Source organism: Suncus etruscus, chromosome 8 (assembly GCF_024139225.1).
Source record: "Suncus etruscus isolate mSunEtr1 chromosome 8, mSunEtr1.pri.cur, whole genome shotgun sequence".
Classification (NCBI taxonomy): Eukaryota; Metazoa; Chordata; class Mammalia; order Eulipotyphla; family Soricidae; genus Suncus; species Suncus etruscus.
In genome coordinates, this window is record NC_064855.1 from 36,374,740 (window position 1) to 36,400,041 (window position 25,302).

A 25,302-nucleotide genomic window follows, 5' to 3' on the forward strand; every position below is an offset into this window, starting at 1 on the left:
CAGGAGAAGAGTCATAAATAACCATTTGGTGTTTAAGACAATCATTCTGTGGGGCTTTTTCTGGCAGCCCCAGGAAACATACATTTTGCTAAGTAATCCACACCCTTGCCTTTAGGCTTAGTTTTGTAAGTAGACATAGCAATGAGTTTTGGAGTTAGATGACCTACTGTATTTTCCGGCGTATAAGATGACTTTTGAAACAAAAAAAAGTCAAACGAAAATCGGGGGTCATCTTATACACTGAGTATATCCCGAAAATGTTTTAATATGCCACTAAATGAAAATTGACTGAATACTGCCACAAAACGAATTTTCCAACTCGATCCTGCACCAATCACTGCAAGGCTGCTCGGACCACCTCTCTAACTCAGCCAATCCAAGCAGGCTTTTGATGCATGCAAATTAGACAATGTTCTGGGCCTGAATCTACACTGTCAAAAGCCTGCTCAGATTGGCCAGAGTCAGAGAGGAAGTCTATTACAGTATGACCTTTGAACCTTTGCTTGTTGTGATTGGCTCACTGTGGTACATACAGTTGCAGCACAGGAACGTTCTGTCTGATACAGCGAATATAGGCCTAAACCTATGTTTTAACTGCAAAATTAGGGGGTTGTCTTATACGCCCGGTAGTCTTGTACGCCGGCAAATATGGTAGGTTGAAATTTAATTCTGTCCTTTACTATGTTTATGTCTTCATTTTTCTATGTCTTGGAAAAGTAGTCTTTAAGAAATTAAGAAATTACTACTGGCGGGGCTGGAGAGATAGCATGGAGGTAAGGCGTTTGCCTTTCATGCAAGAGGTCATCGGTTCGAATCCCAGCGTCCCATATGGTCCCCCGTGCCTGCTAGGAGCAATTTCTGAGCATGGAGCCAGGAGTAACCCCTGAGCACTGCCGGGTGTGACCCAAAAACCACAAAAAAAAAAAAAAAAAAAAAAAAGAAATTACTACTGTTTACTAAATGGAACAAAAGGATTTTAAACTTTATCCTATCTGATTAAAAAAATCTCTGTATTTAAAAATAGTTAAAATTACTTTTAAACAATGCAAACTAAATATGAAAATTCTTAATTTGAAAATAAAATCTTAGCAGCTGAGCATTAAAAAGATTTTCTTTGTACTGATCTCTAGACCTATAATTACAACCTGTCATTTTCTTTTAAATTTTACATTCTTGTTAACTTTTACTAAGTGATTATTACAAAAACAGAACAGAAATCAATACTGGGAAGTTGCTATAATAATTATATCTTGGGGCCGGAGAGACAGCATTGAGGTAAGGCGTTTGCCTTGCATGCAGAAGGACAGTGGTTCAAATCCCGGCATCCTATATGGTTCCCTGAGCTTGCCAGGAGCAATTTCTGAGCGTACAGCCAGGAGTAACACCTGAGCACTACCGGGTGTAACCCAAAAATACCAAAAAAAAAAAAAAATTATATCTAGATAATAGTTTTTTCACCAGAAAATGGCATTTGGAAAACATTTATAAATTTGATAGAATAACTTTTAACAGGACAACTTTGTTTTGGCTTATTAGCTTTGATTTGGAAGTTATTTTAATAATGTAAATATACCTAATTTATAGTTGACAGTGGATAATTTAATAGCTACTTAGAGGAAAAATAAGTGCAAATTTCTGCCTTATTTATTACTCAAAATTAATTGAAAGCAGATAAAAGAATTTAAGAGGAAAAAAAACTAAGTATAGAATAAAATTTGGAAACAGGAAATATATATTGCAAGCATAGCAAAAAGGCATATATACCTCTGATGCTGAAAACTTTTCCCTGACATTTTTCCAATAGATATCTTTATTGTCAGTATTGGTGAAAAAAAGCAGCCACTCTGCAAAATCTTCTTTTCTCATATAACTCAAACCTTTAGAAAACTGCAGGAATTCCATTTCTTGAACTTCTGTTTGTAAACTTTCCATAAACCTAAAAGTTAAAATATGAAATTAATAAAACTAATTAGTAACATTCAATTTTTTTTTGTTTTGTTTTGTTTTGGTTTTTGGGCCACACCCGGCAGTGCTCAGGGGTTACTCCTGGCTGTCTGCTCAGAAATAGCTCCTGGCAGGCACGGGGGACCATATGGGACACCGGGATTCGAACCAACCACCTTTAGTCCTGGATCGGCTGCTTGCAAGGCAATCGCCGCTGTGCTATCTCTCCGGGCCCGTAACATTCAATCTTAATATTGTATCTTTGCAAAGTATGTTTATCACTGCTGAAGGGTTTGCCTTTTGATATGGCGAGTCAAAAAAAAAAAATACTTGGCAATGATGCAGAAATGCTTATTTAGTCCAGTACATGTTTCAACCTATGACTTTCTATACTCAATTTGTATAAGCATACATTCATAACTTATATTTTGATAAACTTAAAATAAAAAAAGTGGGGATGAGCCCTGTGTAGAAGCTATGAATTTAAGTTTAAAAGAAAAAGAGAGGGCCGGGCGGTGGCGCTAAAGGTAAGGTGCCTGCCTTACCTGCGCTAGCCTAGGACGGACCGCAGTTCGATCCCCCGGCGTCCCATATGGTCCCCCAAGCCAGGAGCGACTTCTGAGCGCATAGCCAGGAGTAACCCCTGAGCGTCATTGGGTGTGGCCCAAAAACCAAAAAAAAAAAAAAAAAAAAAGAAAAAAGAAAAAGAGAGGGGCCAGAGTGGTGGTGCAAGTGGTCGGGAATTTGCCTTGCATGCCCTAACCTAGAACAGACCACGGTTTGATCCTCTGACATCTCATATGGTCCCCCAAGCCAGGAGCAATTTCTGAGCCCATAGCCAGGAGTAACCCCTGAGCATCACCAGGTGTGGCCCAAAAACCAAAAACCAAAAAAAAAAAAAAAAACAAAAACAAAAAAAAAAACCCACAAAAAAACCCAAAACACCACATCAAATTAAAAAAAAAAAAAAAGGAAACATAGGAGAGGGGCGCTGGTGTGGCAAAGTTTCTTTCTCTTTTTTTTATAGGCACAATAATTGGGGAAATTAGAAAGGAAATTCCCTTGGCCTAAGAGATACAGGATTTCTCCATCCTTGCAACTAAATTTACCTAAACCTTTAATATGTATGTCTTCACTAGCTGCAAACATTAAAGTAATAAAAAGCACTGTATTCTGTAAAACATTTTCTTAAAATATTGTACATTATAGGGTTTATTATCAGAAAAACATTATATAGATTCTACATAGTATTTTATGGTCTGCAGTTCCCCAAATATGAATAATTTTTCTTCTTATCTATAAAGCTTTCCTAAATAAAAATAAATATTTGTATTTACCTCCGAAATTCTTGATAATGAAGTTTTCTTTTTCCTTTTTTCCCAAAAAAGCGCAACTGAAGAGTTGTATTAATTTCAGGTTCTTTAACTGTTAATTCCTTAAAATGAATTACACAATAATTATCAAGTAGTTATAATCAAGAAAAATAAGTGTCTCCTGGAGCCTTTAACTCTTTAAGATATCTTAAGATAATATTGACAGAAGAGTCTTTGAACAACAATAAATGTGGTCAATGTCTGCTCAAGTGGGAGAAAAATATGAGGGCTAAAATGAAATATTTAAAGAACTTGCTCGTCTGTATTTGTAATGCTCTTTGTATTATGTCCATGAATGAGAATAAATGAAGTAGATTCAAAGATGCTTTCTTTTTAAAATTTTTTTTTTTGTGTGGTTTTTGGGTCACACCCAGCAGTGCTCAGGGATTATTCCTGGCTCCAGGCTCAGAAATTGCTCCTGGCAGGCACGGGGGACCATATGGGATGCCAGGATTCGAACCGATGACCTCCTGCATGAAAGGCAAACGCCTAACCTTCATGCGATCTCTCCGGCTCCTTCTTTTTAAAATTTTAATAATGGCTAGGACCGAAAGCTCAAAGTGCTGAAATGCCAGGTTTGATCTCCACTACCATGTGGTCCTCTGTGCACCACCAAGAATGTCCTCTAAGTGGCTCTCAAAGTAACTCTGCTAGGTGTGGCCCCAAATCCAAAATTACAAAATAAACCTCTAATAAAGATCTTTAAAATTAAATATAAAACTGCTCAAAAGATTATTCACAAAACTGAATAAAAGGAAGCAGACATTTAAGACACTATTTTTGAAAAGGACAGTTGGAGAAAGAAATACTACTCAGGTCCTGGGTGTTCTATATGTCTCCTGCCATGAACCTAACTTCTTAAAAAGAGGGCTGAGGATGTGGCATAGAGAATGGCAAGAACCCTACCTGCTGTAAATATTGCTCCTGCCCCCAAATTGGTTTATTTTCACAGAAGTTAACAATATTTATAAAAATTTATCAACAACTTCAGAAATGATCATAATCTTAACACAGCATTCAAATTTTTGGGAAGTGACCCTTCAGACATATTAATATACATATAAAATGATCTATACATAGGATTATGATTTGTAGGGGCCGGGAAGGTGGCGCTAGAGGTAAGGTGTCTGCTTGCAAGCGCTAGCGTAGGACGGACTAGACCACGGTTCGATCCCCCGGTGTCCCATATGGTCCCCCCAAGCCAGGGGCGATTTCTGAACGCATAGCCAGGAGTAACCCCTGAGCGTCAAACGGGTGTGGCCCAAAAACCAAAAAAAAAAAAAAAAGGATTATGTTATATCTACATAATTATGAACTTATTAAATATATGAGGACATTAGAACTAGTAAGTAAAAAGTGGAGTGACTGATAGCGAATGGGGTGCTTGCATCAGCGGACTTAGATTTGATCCCTTAGATCAAATTAGATTAGAAGACCATATATGGTCTTCAAGCCTGACCCGGAGTGATCCCTGAGCACCAATGAAATGGCTGAAAACAAAACCAGAAAAGTAAAAAGGGGAGTATGGTCCACTGTGCAGCCTGTATACACTACCATTCCTATGAAAGGGTAAAAACATAAAGCACAGTGAATTATTTATTCTCATGCATGAACTGTCTCTGGAAGAATACTGTCTCTGGTAGCACACAATTCTTTTCATTTTTAATTGCTTTATTTAAACACCATGGTTACAAGGTTGTTCATAATACAATTGTTTTATTTTCCAGTTATTCATGATTGAATTCCAGTTATACAATTTACAACAACATGCACTAGTGTACATTTCCTGCCATGGATGTCCCCAGTTTCCCTCCAAACCCCCTTTCCTCTCCCCTGCCTGCCTCTGGGGACATAGGATATTTTTCCTATCTTTCTTTTCCCTTTATGTTTTCCTTTTACATTGTGGTTTGCAATACTTTACTGAAGGGGTATCATGCATATCAAATTATCTCCTTTCAGTACCCAGTCATTGTCTTTAGTGATCATTTCCAACTGTCATTGTCACAGTGGTCCCTTCTCTACTCTAACTGCACCCCCCTTCCTCCACTATTTGTGGCAAGCTTCCTACCATGGGCTGATCCTCCTGGCCCTCATCTCTATTGTTTCTGGGTATTATTACTATATTATGTTTTCTGTTATACCCCACAAATAAGTGCTATAGTTCTCTGTCCTCTTTACTTCTGACTCATTTCACTTGGCATTAATATTCTCCATATCCATCCACATAGAAGCTGATGTCATGACTTCATTTTTCCCAATAGCTGATAGTATTCCATGGTGCAGATATACCACTGTTTCTTTAGCCACTCGTCTGTTCTTGCATCTTTAGTATTTTCTAAATATAGTATTCTATCTTCTGCAAACAGCAGAGCTTGACTTCTTATTTCTCAGGAAGAACTGGGTGAATGGCAGAAAAATTTTTTTGCATGCAGTTGACCAGTATTTATGTAATTCACCCCATATCATCTTAGGGTGTATTTGAAGTTTGGGCTATACTAATATAGCATATATATAACTTAAATATTTAGAAAATTTATGTTAGTGATAATTTCCCAACTATTTGGCAAGATTTATTTGCATATACATAATAGCAGTCACTATAAATATTATGTTAGGAAAATTAGGTTATTTCCACATACCTCACATTCTAGTTCAGTTCTTGTCCTTAAGTCATCTTGCTTACTTAAGATCTTCTGCAGCTAAAAATAGATCACAAATGTGTGTTTACAAGTATGTCTACTGATTTACAAATAAAAACATGCTAAATGGGGGCCAGAGAGAACACAGTGGTAGGGTGTTTGCCTTAAAAGCAACTGATCCAGGATGGACAGTGGTTCAAATCCCAGCATCCCAGATGGTCCCCCTTATTTGCCAGGAGCAATTTCTGAGCCCAGAGCCAGGAGTAACCCCTGAGTGAGTATAGTGTGACCCCAAAACAAATAATGCTATATATATAATGCTAAATGCTGGGCCAGGTTGATAGCATGATGGGTAGGGCATTTGCCTTGCACACGGCCGACCCATGTTCTATCCCTGGCATCCCATATCATTCCCAAGCCTTTCAGAAGTAATTTCTTTTTTTTGGGGGGGGGGTCATATCCGGCAGCGCTCAGGGGTTACTCCTGGCTCTACGCTCAGAAATAGCTTCTGGCAAGCTCGGGGGACCATACTGGATGCTGGGATTCGAACCACCGTCCTTCTGCATGCAAGGCAAACACCCTACATCCATGCTATCTCTCCTGCCCCCTCAGCAGTAATTTCTGAGTGCAGAGTTGGGAGTAACACCAGAATGTTACTGTGTGGCCCATAAACCAAACAACAAACAAAACAAACATGCTAAATATGTATTCAAATATAATGACAGTACCACTCCTAGCGATATACCTTAGGAACACAAAAATGCAATACAGGGTGGGGCTTAAATCCCTGTCCTTCGGGCTTGGGAGGGTCTCTCTCCCTTCCTGGAGCAGGATTTTTGGCCAGCACGGGCGGGCAGCTGGCAGGCCTCCGCATGTGCCAGCGGCCTCTTGGCCCGGCTTAGGGTAGGGGGCCTCGGACATGGGTCACCCGACCCCCCTCTCCCCCTTTCCTCCGGATCTCCAGGTGGGTTTCTGGAAGGAGCTGATGGGGCACCCTGGGTTTTCCCCACTCCTAGGCTGGCTACAGAGGTTGGCTAAGGGGGTGGAGATTGATCTGGGGGGTGGCAGATAGCTGCTCAGCTATACTCAGGCTGTCACTGGCAATTTCATACCAGTCTACATTTTGCAAACCGCGTGGGGGCTAGCGCCCCCGCGCGAACATATGCTCCTCCCAACCATTAGTACCCCAGATTTACTCTTCTTAACTTCAGTAACACACAGTTCTATTCTCTGACCAAAGACGTACAGTAGATCTAACAAATCCCAGAACTACTTAGAAGGACAGAAATTGAACACATATTGAACACATATATCTTTTGAATATTTTATGGGTATTTTCTTTAACTGATGTAACTCTCTATATATTCTTCTACTATGATGTTTCTATCCACTTTTCATCTTGTCTTTTCTTTGTAATTTGTTCAGTAAGGATTGTTGGTGGAACTGTCCCTCAGTTTGATGCCTATGATTGAACTATGTCATGGAAATTGCTGGTCTTGTTCCCATTGCCTCCAGATGCACCAATAACGCTTCATGGCATTGATCCTTGTTTGCATAGACACATTAAAATGGGAAAACACCATACATACAGATAAGTTCTTATCTAATAAATCTCAGTACAATGTACCTTACACCCTGAACATTGATATAATGACCTGGCACAGGCCTCAGAAGAATGGGCATCCTCCATTCACGCCGGAACCAGGCAAGCTATCTACGAAACGTCCAAGGTCTTTTATAGCAACAGCTGGAAGCAGTCCTCTACCAGGAAAGACTCTACCAAGGGTCTGACATCGACCTCCTAAAAAGAGACTTCCGTTTACACTGAGAAGACTTGACAACAACAATGACCTGCTCTACAGGACATGGTTCTCTCTATTGCCCCGTAAGTGTGAGGTGAAATGAGAGGATGCTCCGCACCATCCTGACTACAATATGGGATATGCAGACTCCAGGATCTTTAATACAGAAGCATGATACCAACAACAACAGAGACTAAGTGAGGAATGGAGGTGTATTGCCACTACAGAGGATGACTTGAATTGGACAAACTAGTGTGCCTGGAGCCTAGAGTCAGTCCTGTGCCAGGAAACTTCAGGGGTAGGGTCTCCTTGTATTTAGACCATAATTTGCCTTTCCATATCCCTTATGTTTTGGTGGGCCTATGCAAACAAATGCCACTTTAATACCGTTTTTTTTCTATGTTCCCTTGACTCCAATCCTTAAGAAAAACAACCCACTAAAACTTTTGAGGCTAACTTAAACTAGTAAGCATGTGCATGGAACTAGAGAAATGTACTTTGCCCTCAATGTTTAAGGAGTTACATAAGTCTAATGTCTTTAGATTATATTGTGTGCTGCTAAGAAATAGTATGTACTACAACTGGGGATTTGAGGGACAAAGTAATTGTATTGTACATGGGTTCAGTTTTGTTTTTCTTAATGTTCTTTGGCTGAAAGTTCAAGGCTGGGATATCATCGATGGGACTACCGAGAATTCTGTTTATGGGTGATTGGGCTTCCACTGTAACTTTACCCTGTCCTCTTTCTTTGCATCTTTGTTGTCATAATTAAAATAATAAAAAAAAAGAAAAAATATTTTAAAAAAATGCAATACAAAAATCACTTCCTCGAGGGGGTGGGGAGAAAAAAAAAACAAAAACAAAAAACAAACAAACAAAAAAAAATCACTTCCTCACACCTATATTCATTGTAGCACTATTTATAATAGCCAGACTCTGAAACAACCAAGATGCCCTTCAACAGATGAATGGCTAAAGAAATGGTGGTACATATACACAATGGAATAGTATGCAGATGTCAGGAGAGATGAAGTCATGAAATTTTCCTATACGTGGATGACACGCAAACTATTATGCTGAGTGAAATAAGTCAGAGGGAGAGAGAGACACACACAGAATAGTCTCACTCATTTATGGGTTTTAAGAAAAATAAAAGACATTATTGTAATAATGTCCAGAGATGAGGGCCGAAAGGACTGGCTCAGGATATGGTGCTCACCACAAAGAGGGGTGAGTGCAGTTAGAGAAACAATACACTAACAACTACCATGACAATGTTAATGAGTTAGAGAAGTAAAGTGCCTGTCTCGAATACAGGCAAGGGATGGGGGAGGAGGGAGATGGGGGCATTGGTGGTGGGAATGTTGCACTGGTGAAGGGGAGTGTTCTTTTTATGACTGAAACCCAACTACAATCATGCTTGTAATCACGGTGTTTAAATAAAGGTATTATTTAAAAAATATAATGTAGGGGCTGGAGAGATAGTATAGCAGTAGGGTATTTGCCTTGCATGCAGCTGATTCAGACGAACAGTGGTTCGAATCCTGGTATCCTATATGGTCCCCCGTGCCTGCCAGGAGCGATTTCTGAGTGCAGAGCTAGGAGTAAACCCTGAGTGCTCCTGGGTGTGACCCAGAAACAACAAAAAAAAAAGTATATAATGTCTCCTCTAATTTCTAATATTATTATATTTTTATGGGTTTATGAAAATAAAATAATTTATATTTATTAGGGTCATATTTCCTAAGAAATGCTTTGCTCAATCACCTAAAGGAACCACTCTATAAAACTTCAGAATTACCTTCATTCTTCTCTCAAGAGAATTTTAATTCATAACACTTTGTATCAGAGAATTTACATTCATATTTTAAGTATGTAGCACTTAAAAAGTTATTTGTATCTATAAATGTTCTTTCCCCTTTAAGAACTTGTTATGCAATAGAAGATTATAAAGACACACTTTTCTATTTTTTGATAAATGGAGCTTTTTATATTTTAAACATTTTTTTATTCCAATAAAATATTCTTCAAATTACCTAGTTTCTATATCAGCAATAATGTAGCCACAATTTAACTAAGTATTAAAACCAAAACCTTCATAGAAATTCCCTTTCTCCCTAGGTTATTTATTATTATTATTATTATTATTATAATTTATTTTTTTTTGGGTCACACCTCTTTAATGCTAAGGGGTTACTCCTGGCTAAGCGCTCAGAAATTACCCCTGGCTTGGGGGGACCATATGGGATGCTGGGGGATCGAACTGTGGTCCTTTCTTGGCTAGCACTTGCAAGGCAGACACCTTACCTCTAGCGCCACCTCACCTGCCCCTATTTTTTTTGTTTGTTTGTTTGTTTTGTTTTGGTTTTTGGGCCACACCCGCCGGTGCTCAGGGGTTCCTCCTGGCTGTCTGCTCAGAAATAGCTCCTGGCAGGCACGGGGGACCATATGGGACACCGGGATTCGAACCAACCACCTTTGGTCCTGGATGGGCTGCTTGCAAGGCAAACGCGGCTGTGCTATCTCTCCGGGCCACCTGCCCCTATTTTTAAATCTTTATTTAAGCACCATAATTATAAGCATGATTGTAGTTGGATTTCAGTCATAAAAAGAACACCCCCTTCACCAGTGCGACATTCCCACTGATCTCCCACCTCCCCATCTTCTGCCTGTATTTGAGACAGGCATTCTACTTCTCTCATTCATTAACTTTGTCATGCTAGTTGTTGGTGTAGTTATTTCCCTAACAGTGTTCACCACTCTTTGTGGTGAACTTCAAATTGTGAGCCAGTCTTTCCGGCCCTTAACTCTATCGTCTCTGGGATTATTACAACAATGTCTTTACTTCTTTTTTTTTTAAACCCATAGATGAGTGAGACTATTCTGAAAGACATATTTCAACAAGTGTTTGTACCTTGACACCAAGCACAGTGAAAAATCTACCTACCTCATTTGTATCAATCCTCAAATGGAAAGCAAATAAAAAAAAGGGTTTAATAAGAATCAAATCTTTAAATATTTTTTGTTAAAAAGATGATCCTCAACTATAGATTCACATCAATTAGTAGCTAAACCTTTAACATGTTTTTCTAGGCTATTCTTTTGGTAATAATTTAAAAATATTCCTAACTAAATTCCAAATTATCATTTAGGGGTTCTATTATGTTTATTTTAAGGCAAGCTTTCAAACAAATGGGTTTCAGAAAAAAGCAGTGCTTGAAGGCAAAATGAGTGCATATATTACAAAGAAAAAGTTATAAATAAATGACATAAATTTCTATCTTAGGAAATAAAAAAGGGAAAAGAACTGTAAATTCAAAATAACTAGAAAAATTAGTAACAAATGAGTAAAACTGACAATATGGTATCAGTTCAGGAAAGTTGATAAAAACAAAAGCCAGCAATAAAACCTAAATCTAATCACCAATTTGGATCACAGTTGAAGCTTGGAGCAAGGTCACTCACTGCACAACCACCAGTGGTCACTCAGAAAATGCAAAAGCAAAGTGGTTTTATTCCAAAGCTCTGGGGCTCCGGGGACAGTTATGTGGACTGAAACCGGAAGCCTCACATTATTTCTTAATAAGGAACTCTATTAGATTAAAAGATCGCTTACTAGATTCATAGTCAACATTTTATGCACACAGAAGTGTGATTAGTTTTTTTTTCTCAAGTATTACCACCACATTTCACTTGGAATCGGAATGACAGTTACTTATTTCACAGTCTAGAGTTTTGTATTTTCAGCTTTTTTGAGTATCAGTTTTAGCAAATTCCTAGACAATTTGGATCAACTGTGGCTTTAAATATGTTCCTTCTTTTTCTTAGCTTTTTCTTTCTTTTTGGGCTGAAAAGAGAAGAATAATTATCTTTGAAGTTTTTTGTATTATACCATAATTTGCTGAAATGAAAAATAAAACCCTAAGAAAAACAGAAGTTGGGAGTTGGAGAGACAGCATAGGGTTTCTGTTGCTTTGTATGCAAACAATTCTTGCTTGATATTTGGTATTACATACTCTCGAGAATCACAAGGTACAGTGCTGGAGGTTCCCAACACTGCCAGAGTAGACCAGGTCACCTTCAGCATTGCAGGGGCTGAAAAGCACCAAATCTTCAGGGTTTACATAGAATTGTAAGTCTGGCTGAAGGAGAATTACTGGAATAAGTCCCTAGCCTATAGGTTGTATTATAGAAAGTAAAAAATTTAATATTTTCTTTACGTTTTATATAAGGAAAAGTAGAGGGTATGATTTTTACTTTTATTTATTTATTTATTTATTTACTTTTTGGTTTTTGGGTCACACCCATCAGCGCTCAGGGGTTACTCCTGGCTCTACACTCAGAAATCGCCCTATCTCTATGCTATCTCTCCGACCCCTGTAATTTTTATTTTTTAATGGAACTGCAAATCATACAAGTTTTTAGATGCTTTTGATAAATAAAACAATTAAACTTACCTTGAAAAATTCCTTTTTCTCAACCATCTCATCACCATCTGCATCTAGCATTTTGAAAGCTACATGAAAACCAGACTGGGGTTCTATAATCAAGTAGAAATAAACAACTATTAGTTAAATGCAGAATTTTTTCAGATCTAAATATTTCTAAATGTGAAATAGTCAACAGAAATGATCTGAGTAAATGTTTAAACTGAAAAAAAATAACTGTAGGAAAAGAGAGAGAAGGGCCCAGAGAGATAACACAGCGGCGTTTGCCTTGCAAGCAGCTGATACAGGACCAAAGGTGGTTGGTTCGAATCCCGGTGTCCCATATGTCCCCTGTGCCTGCCAGGAGCTATTTGTGAGCAGACAGCCAAGTAACCCCTGAGCACCGCCGGGTGTGACCCAAAAACCAAAAAAGAAAAAAAAAGAAAAGAGAGAAAAAGAGATAGATAGGAGAAAAATATCTACCCCAGAGACAGGAAGGGGAGAGGACACTGGGGAGGGTGAGAGGGAAATGGGATCTTAGTAGTGGGAAATGTGCACTAGTAAAGTTGTTGTACACTGGATGACTGTAACTCAATTATGAACTACTTATCTGTGAAGAAAAATAACACCACAACTGTAATAAGAACAACCTTGTAGCCACAGTGTAAATAAAATAAAAAATATAAATAAATATAAATAAAATAAAATAAATAAAATAAAAAAATAAAAGCTCTCTGTATGATACAATTTTTCAAGGAAGGCTTCTTTAAAAATCAAGTAAATTGGGTAGAGTTATTTTAAACTTTTGCTCTGTTAGATACTTCCTATTATTCTTTTATTCCCATTGGATTTTGGGCACACCCAGTAGTGCTCAGGGTTTATTCCTGGCTCTTTACTGGGGGATCACTCCTGATGGTACTTGGGGGATGATATGGGGTTTCAGGGAGTGTACCTATGTTGGTTCCATGCAAGGCACAAGTACCTTACCTGATTTGTTATCTCTCTGATTTAACTTTCCTCTATTCCTAATATACCTTGGCTATTTTTCATATTGGTTACTGTTTTTTTATTTCCCCCCTCTCAGAGTAGCTCTTAGAAAAACTTAAAATTTTTTTATTTATATCATTTTCCTCTTTCCTTTCCTTTGTTGTTGTTACACTGACCACAAGCTGTACAAATACTTGTCTGTGGTGTTTGTCAGGGGTGGTAGAGTTGGTTGTGTGCTCACAATCTTCAGTTAAATGTTTCTTATGGTCATACTTAATTGTGGAGTCAAAGGTGCCTACCACAGAGCAGCCAGACAGGGCCTGTTTGGGACATGTGGGTGGCACCAGGAATCAAACTGAAGACTTCAGACCTGCAAGGCAAGTGCTTTAAGCCATTTCTATGAGACTAACTAATTTTAAACTTACTGAAATGCTATAAAGACAGTATACTAAGTTCTTATATTAACATATATAACCACAGAACTTTTATAAAAATACTAAGAGAATAATACTGCTGTAATACATTATTTAAATGTTAAGATCCCATGTTTTTCTATGATCAAGTAAAACAAACTATATTGCAATTAATGATTGTTTCTTTAGTTTTCTCCAGAAAGTTCTCTAATCTTTCCTCAACATTTATAACAGTTTGATGAATACTAATAAGATGAAGGGATGAAGGTTTCTTTTTTTAAAAAAAATTAAAACTGGGGCTGGAGAGATAGCATGGAGGTAAGGCATTTGCCTTTCATGCAGAAGGTCATTGGTTTGAATCCCGGCATCCCATATGGTTCCCAGAGCCTGCCAGGAGTGATTTCTGATCACGGAGCCAGGAATAACCCCTGAGCACTGCCTGGTGTGACCCAAAAAACCAAAACAACAACAACAACAAAAAATTAAAACTTTTTGTTTTTGTTCACAACTGGAGGTGCTCAGAACACATCTGTATCTCAGGGCTCACTCCTGGTAGTGCACAGGGGCTCATTTTTGGTGCTAGGGATTGAGTCAGAGTTAGCTGTTCACAAAACAAGCACTTTACCTCTTGTGCTATCTCTCTGGTCCCAGATGACAATGTTTGCATAGTGAAGGCTAATCTGGATTATTGAACAAGTCTTTTATTAAGAAGACAAAGTTACATAGAATCACAATGCAAAAAAAAAAAAACCAAAAAATAAAACAGACAAAAAACAAATATAAGAACTAAGGTCTCCATACTATTTTAATATTTTTTGGCTTTTTTTGGGGGCCACACCTGGCAGCCCTCAGGTGTTACCTTAGCTATGCGCTCAGAACCATATGGGATGCCAGGGATTGATTGAACCTGGGTCAGATGCGTGCAAGGCAAACGTCCTACCCGCTGTGCTATTGCTCTGGCCCTCCACACTATTTTTAATAATAAAGACATATATATGTCTTTATAAAATATAAAATATAAAAATTTCCCAAATCCTGCTATGGCATAAAGATTTTAGAACATCACTGAGAAATATTATGGATACTTACTAGTGAGGATTGTAAGTAGGAAAAGATATTCAGTATATGAAATTATTCCTAAAAGAAATAAGTAAAAATGTCAGAAAGTAAGTTTTAAATGATTTATAAGTAATTTTATGCATATACTTTATGTGATTTAAACACAGAATTCTGTTTTGAAATACTTCTTCTTGGTATATAGAAAAGTTTTATTACAGTTGAAATACAGTAACAATAATTTAAAAACACTAACTTTCATTGGTTTATTATTACTTATGATGAGTGATAGCTTAAAATAACTTACACACTATAGGTTTTATTTGCATGAAATTTTATGTAAATTGTACTCAAATTTTTCTATTCATGATCTCAAGTGAAGTAAAACATCAATTCAGAAGAATAACTGATTTGAAAATACCAAAGGTCAAATTTAAATATTAAAATGATATAATCAGATTTCCTTTTTCTTTTGGTAAATTACTTCTTTATTGTTCTTGAATACAAAATTTGCGTAAGACATCATGATTGAAGGTAGATGTTGATAGGCCTAAATAAATATTCTGGTAAAACTGGTAGTGCATGGATATGTAAGCTGTAGTTCAAGCTAATAATTAATTTAGTCATGCCATTCACTGGCTACCCAGACTGAAATTTCCAAGTATTATTGAAGAATTCCTTCCTTCCTTCCTTCCTTCCTTCCTTCCTTCCTTCCTTCCTTCCTTCCTTCCTTCCTTCCTTCCTTCCTTCCTTCCTTCCTTCCTTCCTTCCTTCCTTCCTCCCTCCCTCCCTCCCTCCCTCCCTCCCTCCCTCCCTCCCTCCTTCCCTCCTTCCTTCCTTCCTTCCTTCCTTCCTTCCTTCCTTCCTCCCTCCCTCCCTCCCTCCCTCCCTCCCTCCCTCCCTCCATCCCTCCTTCCCTCCTTCCTTCCTTTTCTTTCTTTCTTTTTTTTGAGTAGGGGGGCCCACACCAAGCGACACTCAGGAGTTACTTTTGGCTCTGCACTCAGAAATCACTCTTGGCAAGCTCGTGGACCAGATGGGATGCTTGAGATAGAACCCGGGCTGGCCGCATGCAACAAAATGCCCTACCCACTGTGCATTGCTCTGGCCCTCATTGTAGAATTTCTAAGGTTAGGCATTCAGTTATTTTCTTAATTTTCTGATGGTATTAGTGCTTCAGTGAGGAATGTGAAGTTATGGAGAGAATCTCTGGAGTTGTAAGAAAGTCTGTTAAAGGCTTGAGAATTAGCCAATCTTTAGACAGGTGTGAAAGACAGAACTGGCAAATTTGTAGTCCTGGTTTATTTAAGAGGTACCTGAAACTAGTTCTATGCCCATTTACTAAATAACTTTTTACTTCAAGTGGATATTACCAGGGTTTTCTGTTGTTTTGTTTTTGTTTTTAGCCACACCTGATAGTGCCCAGAACTTCACCCCTTGATTCTAAGCTCAGGGATCACTCCTGGCAGTGTTCAGGGGCCATATAAGGCACTGGGAACTGTCCTGCATGAATATCTCAGTGGCCCCTGCAACTATCCCTCTGAATTCAAACTTTGTATATAGCTCCCCCAACACACACAAACACTAATGTATATACTATATATTAGAGCATGCATGTATACACACACACACCAACTTCTTTAATTAAATGGCAGATGTCATATCATCTATACCTCTTTTATTCATTTCCCACTGGATTATTCTGAAACTACAGAATATCATTTTATAGCATAAAATTTTCCCTCTAAAAGGATGATTCCAAGCCCTTTAAAGTGTTTGACAATGAAACATTTATCAATGATTCCTTAATGACATCAAATCTTGTGTCCGTCCAAGTCAGTGTTACAAACTTCCATGTTTCAGAAAAAATTTTTAATGTCAAGTCAATATATATTTACTTTTTTAAACCATGCTTGGCAGTGCTCAAGGGCCTCTCCCAACTCCATTTTGTTCCAGTAACTTTTTTTTTTGTTTTTTGTTTTTGGGCCACACCCGGTGACGCTCAGGGGTTACTCCTGGCTATACGCTCAGAAGTTGCTCCTGGGTTGGGGGACCATATAGGACGCCGGGGAATCGAACCGCAGTCCGTCCAAGGCTAGCGCAGGCAAGGCAGGCACTTTACCTCTAGCGCCACCGCCTGGCCCCTGTTCCAGTAACTTAACCTGGTATGCAGGCATCTTTTTGCTCCTCAAATTAATATTTAAGGTTTCTGCATTGCTGACACATTTCAGGTTACTTTTAAAAAAACTGATAAAATATCTATTAAACATTAATCAATCTATTAAATTTAAATGCTACAAAATGTACAGTTCAGTGGCACTAAGGACCTTGTTTTATAGCCAATATCAGAATTTTATTATAATCATAAATGTAAGAACCAATTACATATTGACTTCCATTCTGTTCTGTCCCACAGTCTCTGTAACCTCTAGTCTACTTCTATTAATTTACCTGTTTTAGATTTCTCTACATGTGAAATTATTTTTGTCCCTAAGTCTTTGAGATTTAATACAGTATAGTATGTACATGTGTTTCCTATTGATTTTTTCAGCTAAATTCCATTTTATGAATATACATTTTATTTACCTCTTAATATGTCTTGAATATGGAGTTGTTTTTACCTTCTTGCTACTAAGATGAATGCTGCTTAAATGTTGGTGCACAAATATCTGCTTTTAGTTCTTTTTGGGTATAGATATAAGTACATATATACACATTCATTCAGTCATTCTATACCTAGTTTATGTGAGGAAACATCAGATTCTGTTTGTGGCATCAGTTTATATTCCCACTTGCAATGCACAAGGGTTAAATCATAGTCTCTAATAGAAAAATGAGAAAGAGAAAAAGAGAGAAGAAAAATGTCAGCTACAGTGGTTGGAAGGGTGGGAGAGAAACAGGGGACACTGGTGAAGGGAAATGTACACTAGTGAAGGAAATGGGTGTGTTGGAAATTGAATGACTAAAATTCAATCATGAACAACTTTGTAATTGTGTATCTCATGGTGATTCTATTAAAAAGAAAAAATTCTCCACATTTTTGCCAAGATTAGTTCTGATTTCATTTGTGATGCCAAATTTACAACTGTATTGCAACAATATAAAGGGTCTTAACAGAATACTATAAATTCCTGTATGGAAACAAAGTGAAAAGCTTCAAGAATATGGAAAAGTTTTTGGAAACTTCCTCTAACACTTGGCCAAGAATAAATTAATAGTTTGAACAGACCAATCAGAAGCATAGATTTCAAAAGTCCAAAGTTTCCATAAGAACAAAAGCTAAGGATCAGATGACTTTCAACACAACCCTATTAAGTTTGCAAAGAACCCATCCACTCTACTCATCCTCAAAACTGAATAGTGGGAAACACTGTCAAACACATTCTATCTCTAAGCTTCAAAATAATAACATAGGAAAAATAAAACTATAGTTGGGTATCTCTGATGAATAAAAAAAATTCTTAACAAAATCTTGACAAATAGGGCTGTAGAGATAGTACAGTGAGAACATCACTTGCCTAGCAAGCAATTGATCCAGGTTCAATCCCTGATACTGGATATAATTCCCTCTGCATTGCCAGGAGTGGCCTCTGAAAGCAAAGAAAGGAGTAAGCCCTGAGCACAGCAGGTGCCTCCCCCACAAATTAAAAAATATTGGCAAATTGAATTTGCCAAAAATTCATTGAGTTTCATTCCAACGATGTATAGGATGCACACCGTTGACACTCAGGGGTTACTCCTGGCTATACGCTCAGAAATCGCCCCTGGCTTGGGGGACCATATGGGAGGCAGGGGGATCAAACCGCGGTCTGTGCGCAAGTACTGCAAGGTTGCATGTTCAATACCCAAGCTCTAAGCGCTATGAGGAAACCTTGAGAGCCTCATGGACTGGGAATTTTGTGAGGCAAGAAAGAACAAAAGACATCTCATGTTGGGGGGATTGAATGGACTAGTATTATTAAAAATGGCCATCTTGGGGTCGGAGAGATAGCATGGAGGTAAGGCATTTGCTATGCATGCAGAAGGACGGTGGTTTGAATCCCGGCATAACATGTGGTTCCCCGAGCCTGCCAGGAGCGACTTCTGAGCGTAGAGCCAGGAGTGCGTAGAGCCCCCTGAGTGCTGGCTGGGTGTGAACCAAAAAACAAAAAACAAAAACAAACAAAACAAAAAGGCCATCTTACTTAAAGCAATCTACAGATTCAATGTAATTCTCATTAAAATTTCAATGGCAAGCTTCAAAATAATAGAACAAATGATTTTAAAATTTGTATGGAACTATAAAAGACCATAGATCACTAAAACAACTCTGGAAATAAAATGAGTTCATACCCTCTAACTTCAAACTATATTATAAAGCAATTGTAGTCAAGCAGTAGTATTTCAGAACACAAGCACACAGATCAATGGAATAGTAAGCCTCGAAATGAATTCACGCATACATGGACATCTAATCTGTAGTAAATAAGAATACAGTAGTAAAAATAAACCAAAGTTAATCTCCCAGATTTGTCTTAACTTCGTGCTACTTAATTTACAAATATCTGTTCAAAATACCCATTTATTCTTTCTCTTATTGTTACAATGGAAAAGCTATCCACCCAGCAGAGTGATGATCCTTTCATCTGTGTTCTGATTATCTGTGTTCACCTGTCCTTCACTCACATTTTCTTATTTTCAATTTCTTTTCTTTTACATTTTCCACTGTTCCATCAACAAGAAACATTCTTTTTTTTTTTTTTTTTTTTTTTTGGTTTTTTGGGTCACACCCTGCGGTGCTCAGAAATAGCTCCTGGCAGGCACGGGGGACCATATGGGACACCAGGATTCGAACCAACCACCTTTGGTCCTGGATCGGCTGCTTGCAAGGCAAACTCCGCTGTGCTATCTCTCCGGGCCCAACAAGAAACATTCTTAAGCTTCTTCGTCAAATGTAAACCAACATTCTCAAGACCTTTTGTCTTTTGTGTATATTCTTTGAGGCCTTTTTTGTACACCCCTAATTTTCTTTGCTCACACTTACTTTTTGGTCTGTGTGACTTTTCTCATATCTGAGTTCATGTCTAAATTTCCTGCAAAGTGATTTCAAATCCTCATCCCACTTTTGAAAAGGCATTTGCTGAACTGTCAGATTTCATGCTGTGAAATCTAATGGATATTTCTCTGCCTTCCCTTCACCCTATTGAATTATTTAATTTACTTGATTTTAAGTTATAATCCTTCAATTAACTTTATTTGGAAAGAAGTAGCTCTTCCAAAACATACTCTCCTATTGATTTGTATGATGACACCCTCCTGATTTTCTTCAACATCTCTGACCACTCAGCTTAGTCTCTTTCAAGGGCACTTCTTTAGCTTCCATTCTATTAAATGCTGGTGCTCCTCTAGAAGTGTAGCTTCACTTCTTACTTTGTACTTATCATTCCTTGCTTTATTTGTAGGTTTTCATTAAAATATATATATATATATATATATATATATATATATGTATATATTAGTTTGGAAAAAAGTTTTCTTCTCATAATGGTTTATCACTTGAAATCATCTATTAAAATGTATCATTCTCTGAAATTCTGTTTTATTCTATTCTATAGAATACATATAAACATTATATTCTATCATCTATAGATGCAACCTTCATAAGTTAATAATACTTTAGCCAAAACTAATAAAAAGTCAACAAATCAATGGTACCTTTATCACCAATGTCTCTGAAAAAGGTGGACCCATAATTAGCTCCCTGGACTCCTGCCAGTATATCATCAAGATCCTTTAAACAAACATAATAAAATCTATCAGTTTAACTGACAAATGTTCATTTTGTTGGTTAAAAGATAAAAATAAATCCCCCAAATTTCACACATTTTACTTACCTTTTTTGTCATCTTCTTAATTAAAGTCTTACCTATAGCAAGAGGGGAAAAAAAAGCAATATTTAGTCCACATATTCCTGAGTGAAATTCTACTTCCACTAAGGAAAATAATTTAAAAGATTCATAATAAACAACTAAATAATTATACTGACTCCATAATAAATTCCTAAAAATAAATTCCTAAATTTAGATGACAATTAAAATTGTGTGCTCACATTTTAACTGATAAAAAATGTCCACAATTGCCATCTCCACAATTAATCTCGAAAAGAATTTGATGTCACTGACTCATTCCAGGAAGACTGATTTGAGAACTCTGGAGCTTCTAAGAATGGGAGCAGGCAGATTCCGCCTACCCACAACTGACACTATCATAGAAATTGTTTAGCTCCACTACTGAAACTCATCAAACTGCCAAAATATTGAATTGTTCCAGCTCCATAGCTCTTGGAGCATATGTGAGCTCCAAATTTCATAGTATTGGTCTAGTAGAAGCAGAGCAAATTTGATGGAAAAGTTGTATAGAAGACCAGCAGCCTATATAAGTGAAATCAATAACATAAAAGGCTTAACTTGCACCAACCAGCTCAATAAGTCCTCACAATTACTTAGTAACATCACTGTGAGATATAATAATTATTACAAATTGATTTTTATTTATCTGCCTTAAAATAAAAATATTCCTTTATGTTTAGGACACACCTTGGCTATGCTCAGGGCTTATTCCTGACTCTGTGTTCAGGGATCACTACTAGTGGGGTTCCAGGGATCATCTAGGGTCCTGGGGATTAAACCTGGTGAAGCAGCATGCAAAGCAAGCACCCTTGCACTATCATTCTGCCCCCTTGCCTTTTTGTTCTAACAATATAAAGTAAATTTTTTTTGTGTTTGATAAGGAGACAGGCTTGTGTGGAAGATGGGAAACTAAAGCCTGTGGTGAAGGGAAGGTCACACTCATGGTGGGATTGATGTTGGAACACTGCCTGAAACAACAATTATGGACAACTTTATTAATTATGGTCCACAATTTTTTGTTTAGAAAGCTGCTTTTTTTTGTTTGTTTTGGGTCACAACTGGCTGCACTCAGGGGTTACTCCTGGCTCCATGCTCAGAAATCGCTCCTGGCAAGTTTGGGGGACCATATGGGATTCAAACCACCATCCTTCTGCATGCAAGGCGAATGCCCCACAGCTATGCTATCTCTCCAGCCCTAGTCCAGTTTTTATGGAAAACAATATATATATTCCTAAAAAATTTGGAAATTGAGCTCCCATACGATACAGCAATACTACTCCTAAGGGGGGATATATACTAGGAACACAAAACAATACAAAAATGCCCTCTACTTGCCTATGTTCATTGCAGCTATATTTTTAATAGCCAGAATCTAAAAATAACCCAGATGCCTGACAACAGATGTGTGGCTAAAGAAACTGTGGGACACATATACAACAAAATACTAAGCAGCCATCAGGAAAAAATGAAGTCATGACATTTTCCTGACATTTGCTGAGTTAAATGATTCATATTTAGAGAGACAGACACAGAATAGTCTTACTCATCTGTGGGATGTAAGATAAATAAAAGACAGTATTGTAATAATACTCAAAGAAAATAGAGATGAGGATTGGAAGGACCAGTCCATGATATGAAGCTTACCATAAAGAGTGGTGATTACAGTTAGAGAAATAACTACACCAATAACTATCATGACAATGGTATCGAGTGAGAGAAATAGAATGCCTGTCTCAAATAGAGGCAGGGGGTGGGCTAGAAAAGGGGGGGGGCGGGCGGTGGCGCTGGAGGTAAAGGTGCCTGCCTTGCCTGCGCTAGCCTAGGACGGACCGCGGTTCGATCCCCCGGTGTCCCATATGGTCCCCCAAGTAGCCAGGAGCAACTTCTGAGTGCATAACCAGGAGTAACCCCTGAGCGTCACAGGGTGTGGCCCAAAAACCAAAAAAAAAAAAAAAAAGAAAAGGTGGGGGGAGGAACTGCTGGCGGGAAGGTTGCACTGGTAAAGAGAGGTGCAGGTCTAGGATTGAAACCCAAATATACTTATAACCATGGTACTTAAATAAAGGTATTATAAAAAATAAAATAATAATGTCAAGTGGAGTTTATCCAAAGATTAAAGCACCGTTCAATATAGATAAATTAACATAATATACCATGACAGTAAAATGAAAGATAAAATTATATGATCAGATTAATTGATGTAGAGAAAGTTTTTGACAAGATAAATAAACATTTATAATAAAATTCCTAAACAAGATGGCACTGGAAGGAAACTTCCTCAAGATAGTAAAGGCTCTCTATATAAAGCCAAATTATTCTTTAATTTAAAATTTTTTTTCTAATTTTTAACCCGTGATTTACCATTTGTTTATAGTACAGTCATTTCAGATCAAACTCAATACCTGTGTGGCTCACAAAAACACAATACCAGTGGGACCTCCCTTTAGAGCAGGAGTCTCAAACTCAATTTTCCTGAGGGCTGCAGGAGGCAAAGTCGGGGTGAGGCAGGGTCGCATAAGGGATTTCACTTACCGAAAACTCGCAATAAAAAATTGCATTAGTAAGAAAAAAAATCGCATTAAACATTTGCATATCCCGAACGGAACTGCTCGGGGTATGCAAATGTTTAATGTGATTTTTTTCTTACTAATGCGATTTTTTTCTTACTAATGCGATTTTTATTGTGATTATTCGATAAGCGAATAATCGCGAATAGTGCGATATTTGAAGGCCGGCCGCGGGCCACAAAATGTTGTACGGAAGGCCGCAAATGGCCTGGGGGCCACGAGCTTGAGACCCCTGCTTTAGAGTGTCCCCAGTTTCTATTTCCATAGAACTTCTTAAATGTTTTGAATTTTTTGTGGTATAGATCTCTCACCTCTTTTGTTAAGTTAATGCCTAGGTTCTTAATGGTTTTTTACACTGTTTTAAATGGGATAGATTCTTTGATCTTTTTTGTATATTAAATTTGTAACTGGCCACTGTGCTGTATTAGTTTATATTGTTTCTAGGAGTCTTTTTGTGGCCTTCAACATCTATCATCATGTTGTCTTCAGTGTGTATCATCAAGTCATCTTCAACTCTCTGAGGCCAATAGCAAGGGCTATAGAATCAAGTTTGAATTAATTGACTACATCAAACTAAAAAGTTTCTGTATGGCAAAAGAAACACGGGTTAACCAAAGGGCAGCTAATAGAGTGGGAGAAAATATTTGCAAATATTGATAAAATGTTGATATCTAGGATATACAAAAGTAATCACAAAGATTACCCCCCCCAATCTAAACACCATAAAAAATTGGGAGGAGGAAATGAACAGTGATGATGAGCAATAGGCACATTATAAAATGCTCATCATCACTTATCACTTAGGGAAATCCAAATTAAAACGACAATGAGATATCATTTTATACCACATATCAGAAATATTGGGAACGATCTGTGTTGGTGGGGATGTGGTGAAAAAGGAACTCTCATCCACTGGCTGGTATAAATGTCTAACTCAACCCCTATGGAAAACAGTATGAAACGTTCTCAGTAAACTCAGAATTGAACTTCTATATGACCCAGAAATTCCACTTTTGTGTATCTATCCCCAGGAAAGAAAAACATTCATCTAATAGGACACACTGCTATTCATCATAGCACTCAGTACAATAGCTCAGAGTTGGCTCATGAAGATGTGGTACATACACACATACACACACACACACACACACACACACACACAATGGAATACTACATAGCTCTGAGAAATGGTGCATTCATGCAATTCACTGCATGTGACATGGTTAGAAATGGAGGATTTTATGTTAAATAAACTAAACCAGAGAAGGATAAATATAAGATATCACTTATAAGTTGTATTTAGAATAACTGCATAAAAATGCAATGTTTTCACTGTGTGTATTATTTCTCATGTCAACATTTGCTTCCAGACCTGTGTCTTACCAGATCCTCATTTTGGAGCCCTGGGTTCCATTAGCAGAGGAAGGAAATGAGCCAACTAGATATATGAACAATATAACCTACTGAAGCATCCAAAGTACAGGCAGTAAAAGCATGAAGGAAAAATTAAAAACAAACAAACAAATAAAAAAGAAATTAGGCTGGAGCAGTGGTGCATGCTGTAGTATCTGCCTTACACGTGCTAGCCTAGGATGGACGGTGGTTCGATACGCCAGCATCCCATATGGTCCCCCAAGCCAAGAGCGATTTCTGAGCACTTAGCCAGGAGTTAATTCCTGAGCATCACCAGGTGTGGCCCAAAAACCAGAGAGAGAGAGAGAGAGAGAGAGAGAGAGAGAGAAAGAGAGAGAGAGAGAGAGAGAGAGAGAGAGAGAGAGAGAGAGAGAGAGAGAGAGAGAGAGAGAGAGAGAGAGAGAGAGAGAGAGAGAGAAGGAGAAAGAAAGAAATTAAGGTGCAGGGGCCAGCGAGGTGGCGCTAAAGGTAAGGTGTCTGCCTTGCAAGCGCTAGCCAAGGAAGGACCGCGGTTTGATCCCCGGCATCCCATATGTTCCCCCCCCCCCAAGCCAGGGGCAATTTCTGAGCGCTTAGCCAGGAGTAACCCCTGAGCATCAAATGGGTGTGGTCCGAAAAACAAAAAAAAAAAAAAAAAAGAAAAAAAAGAAAAAAAAAGAAATTAAGGTGCTAAATAGGTTTTAATGATCATCAAAAGATGAAATATCTGTGAAGACTCCCCAGTAAACTGAGTGACATGGGAAGTAATAGGGGCTCTAACATCATAAAGAGAATACAGTAAAAGAAAAGTTGT

The 25,302-nt window shown here is 37.9% G+C and overlaps 1 protein-coding gene across 1 annotated transcript in view; it reads right to left on the bottom strand.

Annotated features, from left to right (window-relative positions):
• The window catches only part of MICU2 (mitochondrial calcium uptake 2), a 62,237-nt gene that overhangs the window by 5,460 nt on the left and 31,475 nt on the right, over positions 1-25,302 (bottom strand). The window contains exons 3-9 of the mRNA XM_049778263.1: positions 20,515-20,546; positions 20,336-20,411; positions 14,675-14,722; positions 12,216-12,298; positions 5,957-6,016; positions 3,282-3,379; positions 1,765-1,936 (exon numbers count right to left, since the gene is read on the bottom strand). Of these exons, the coding sequence (XP_049634220.1) occupies positions 1,765-1,936; positions 3,282-3,379; positions 5,957-6,016; positions 12,216-12,298; positions 14,675-14,722; positions 20,336-20,411; positions 20,515-20,546 (569 nt within the window). The remainder of the gene's footprint in view (positions 1-1,764; positions 1,937-3,281; positions 3,380-5,956; positions 6,017-12,215; positions 12,299-14,674; positions 14,723-20,335; positions 20,412-20,514; positions 20,547-25,302) is intronic.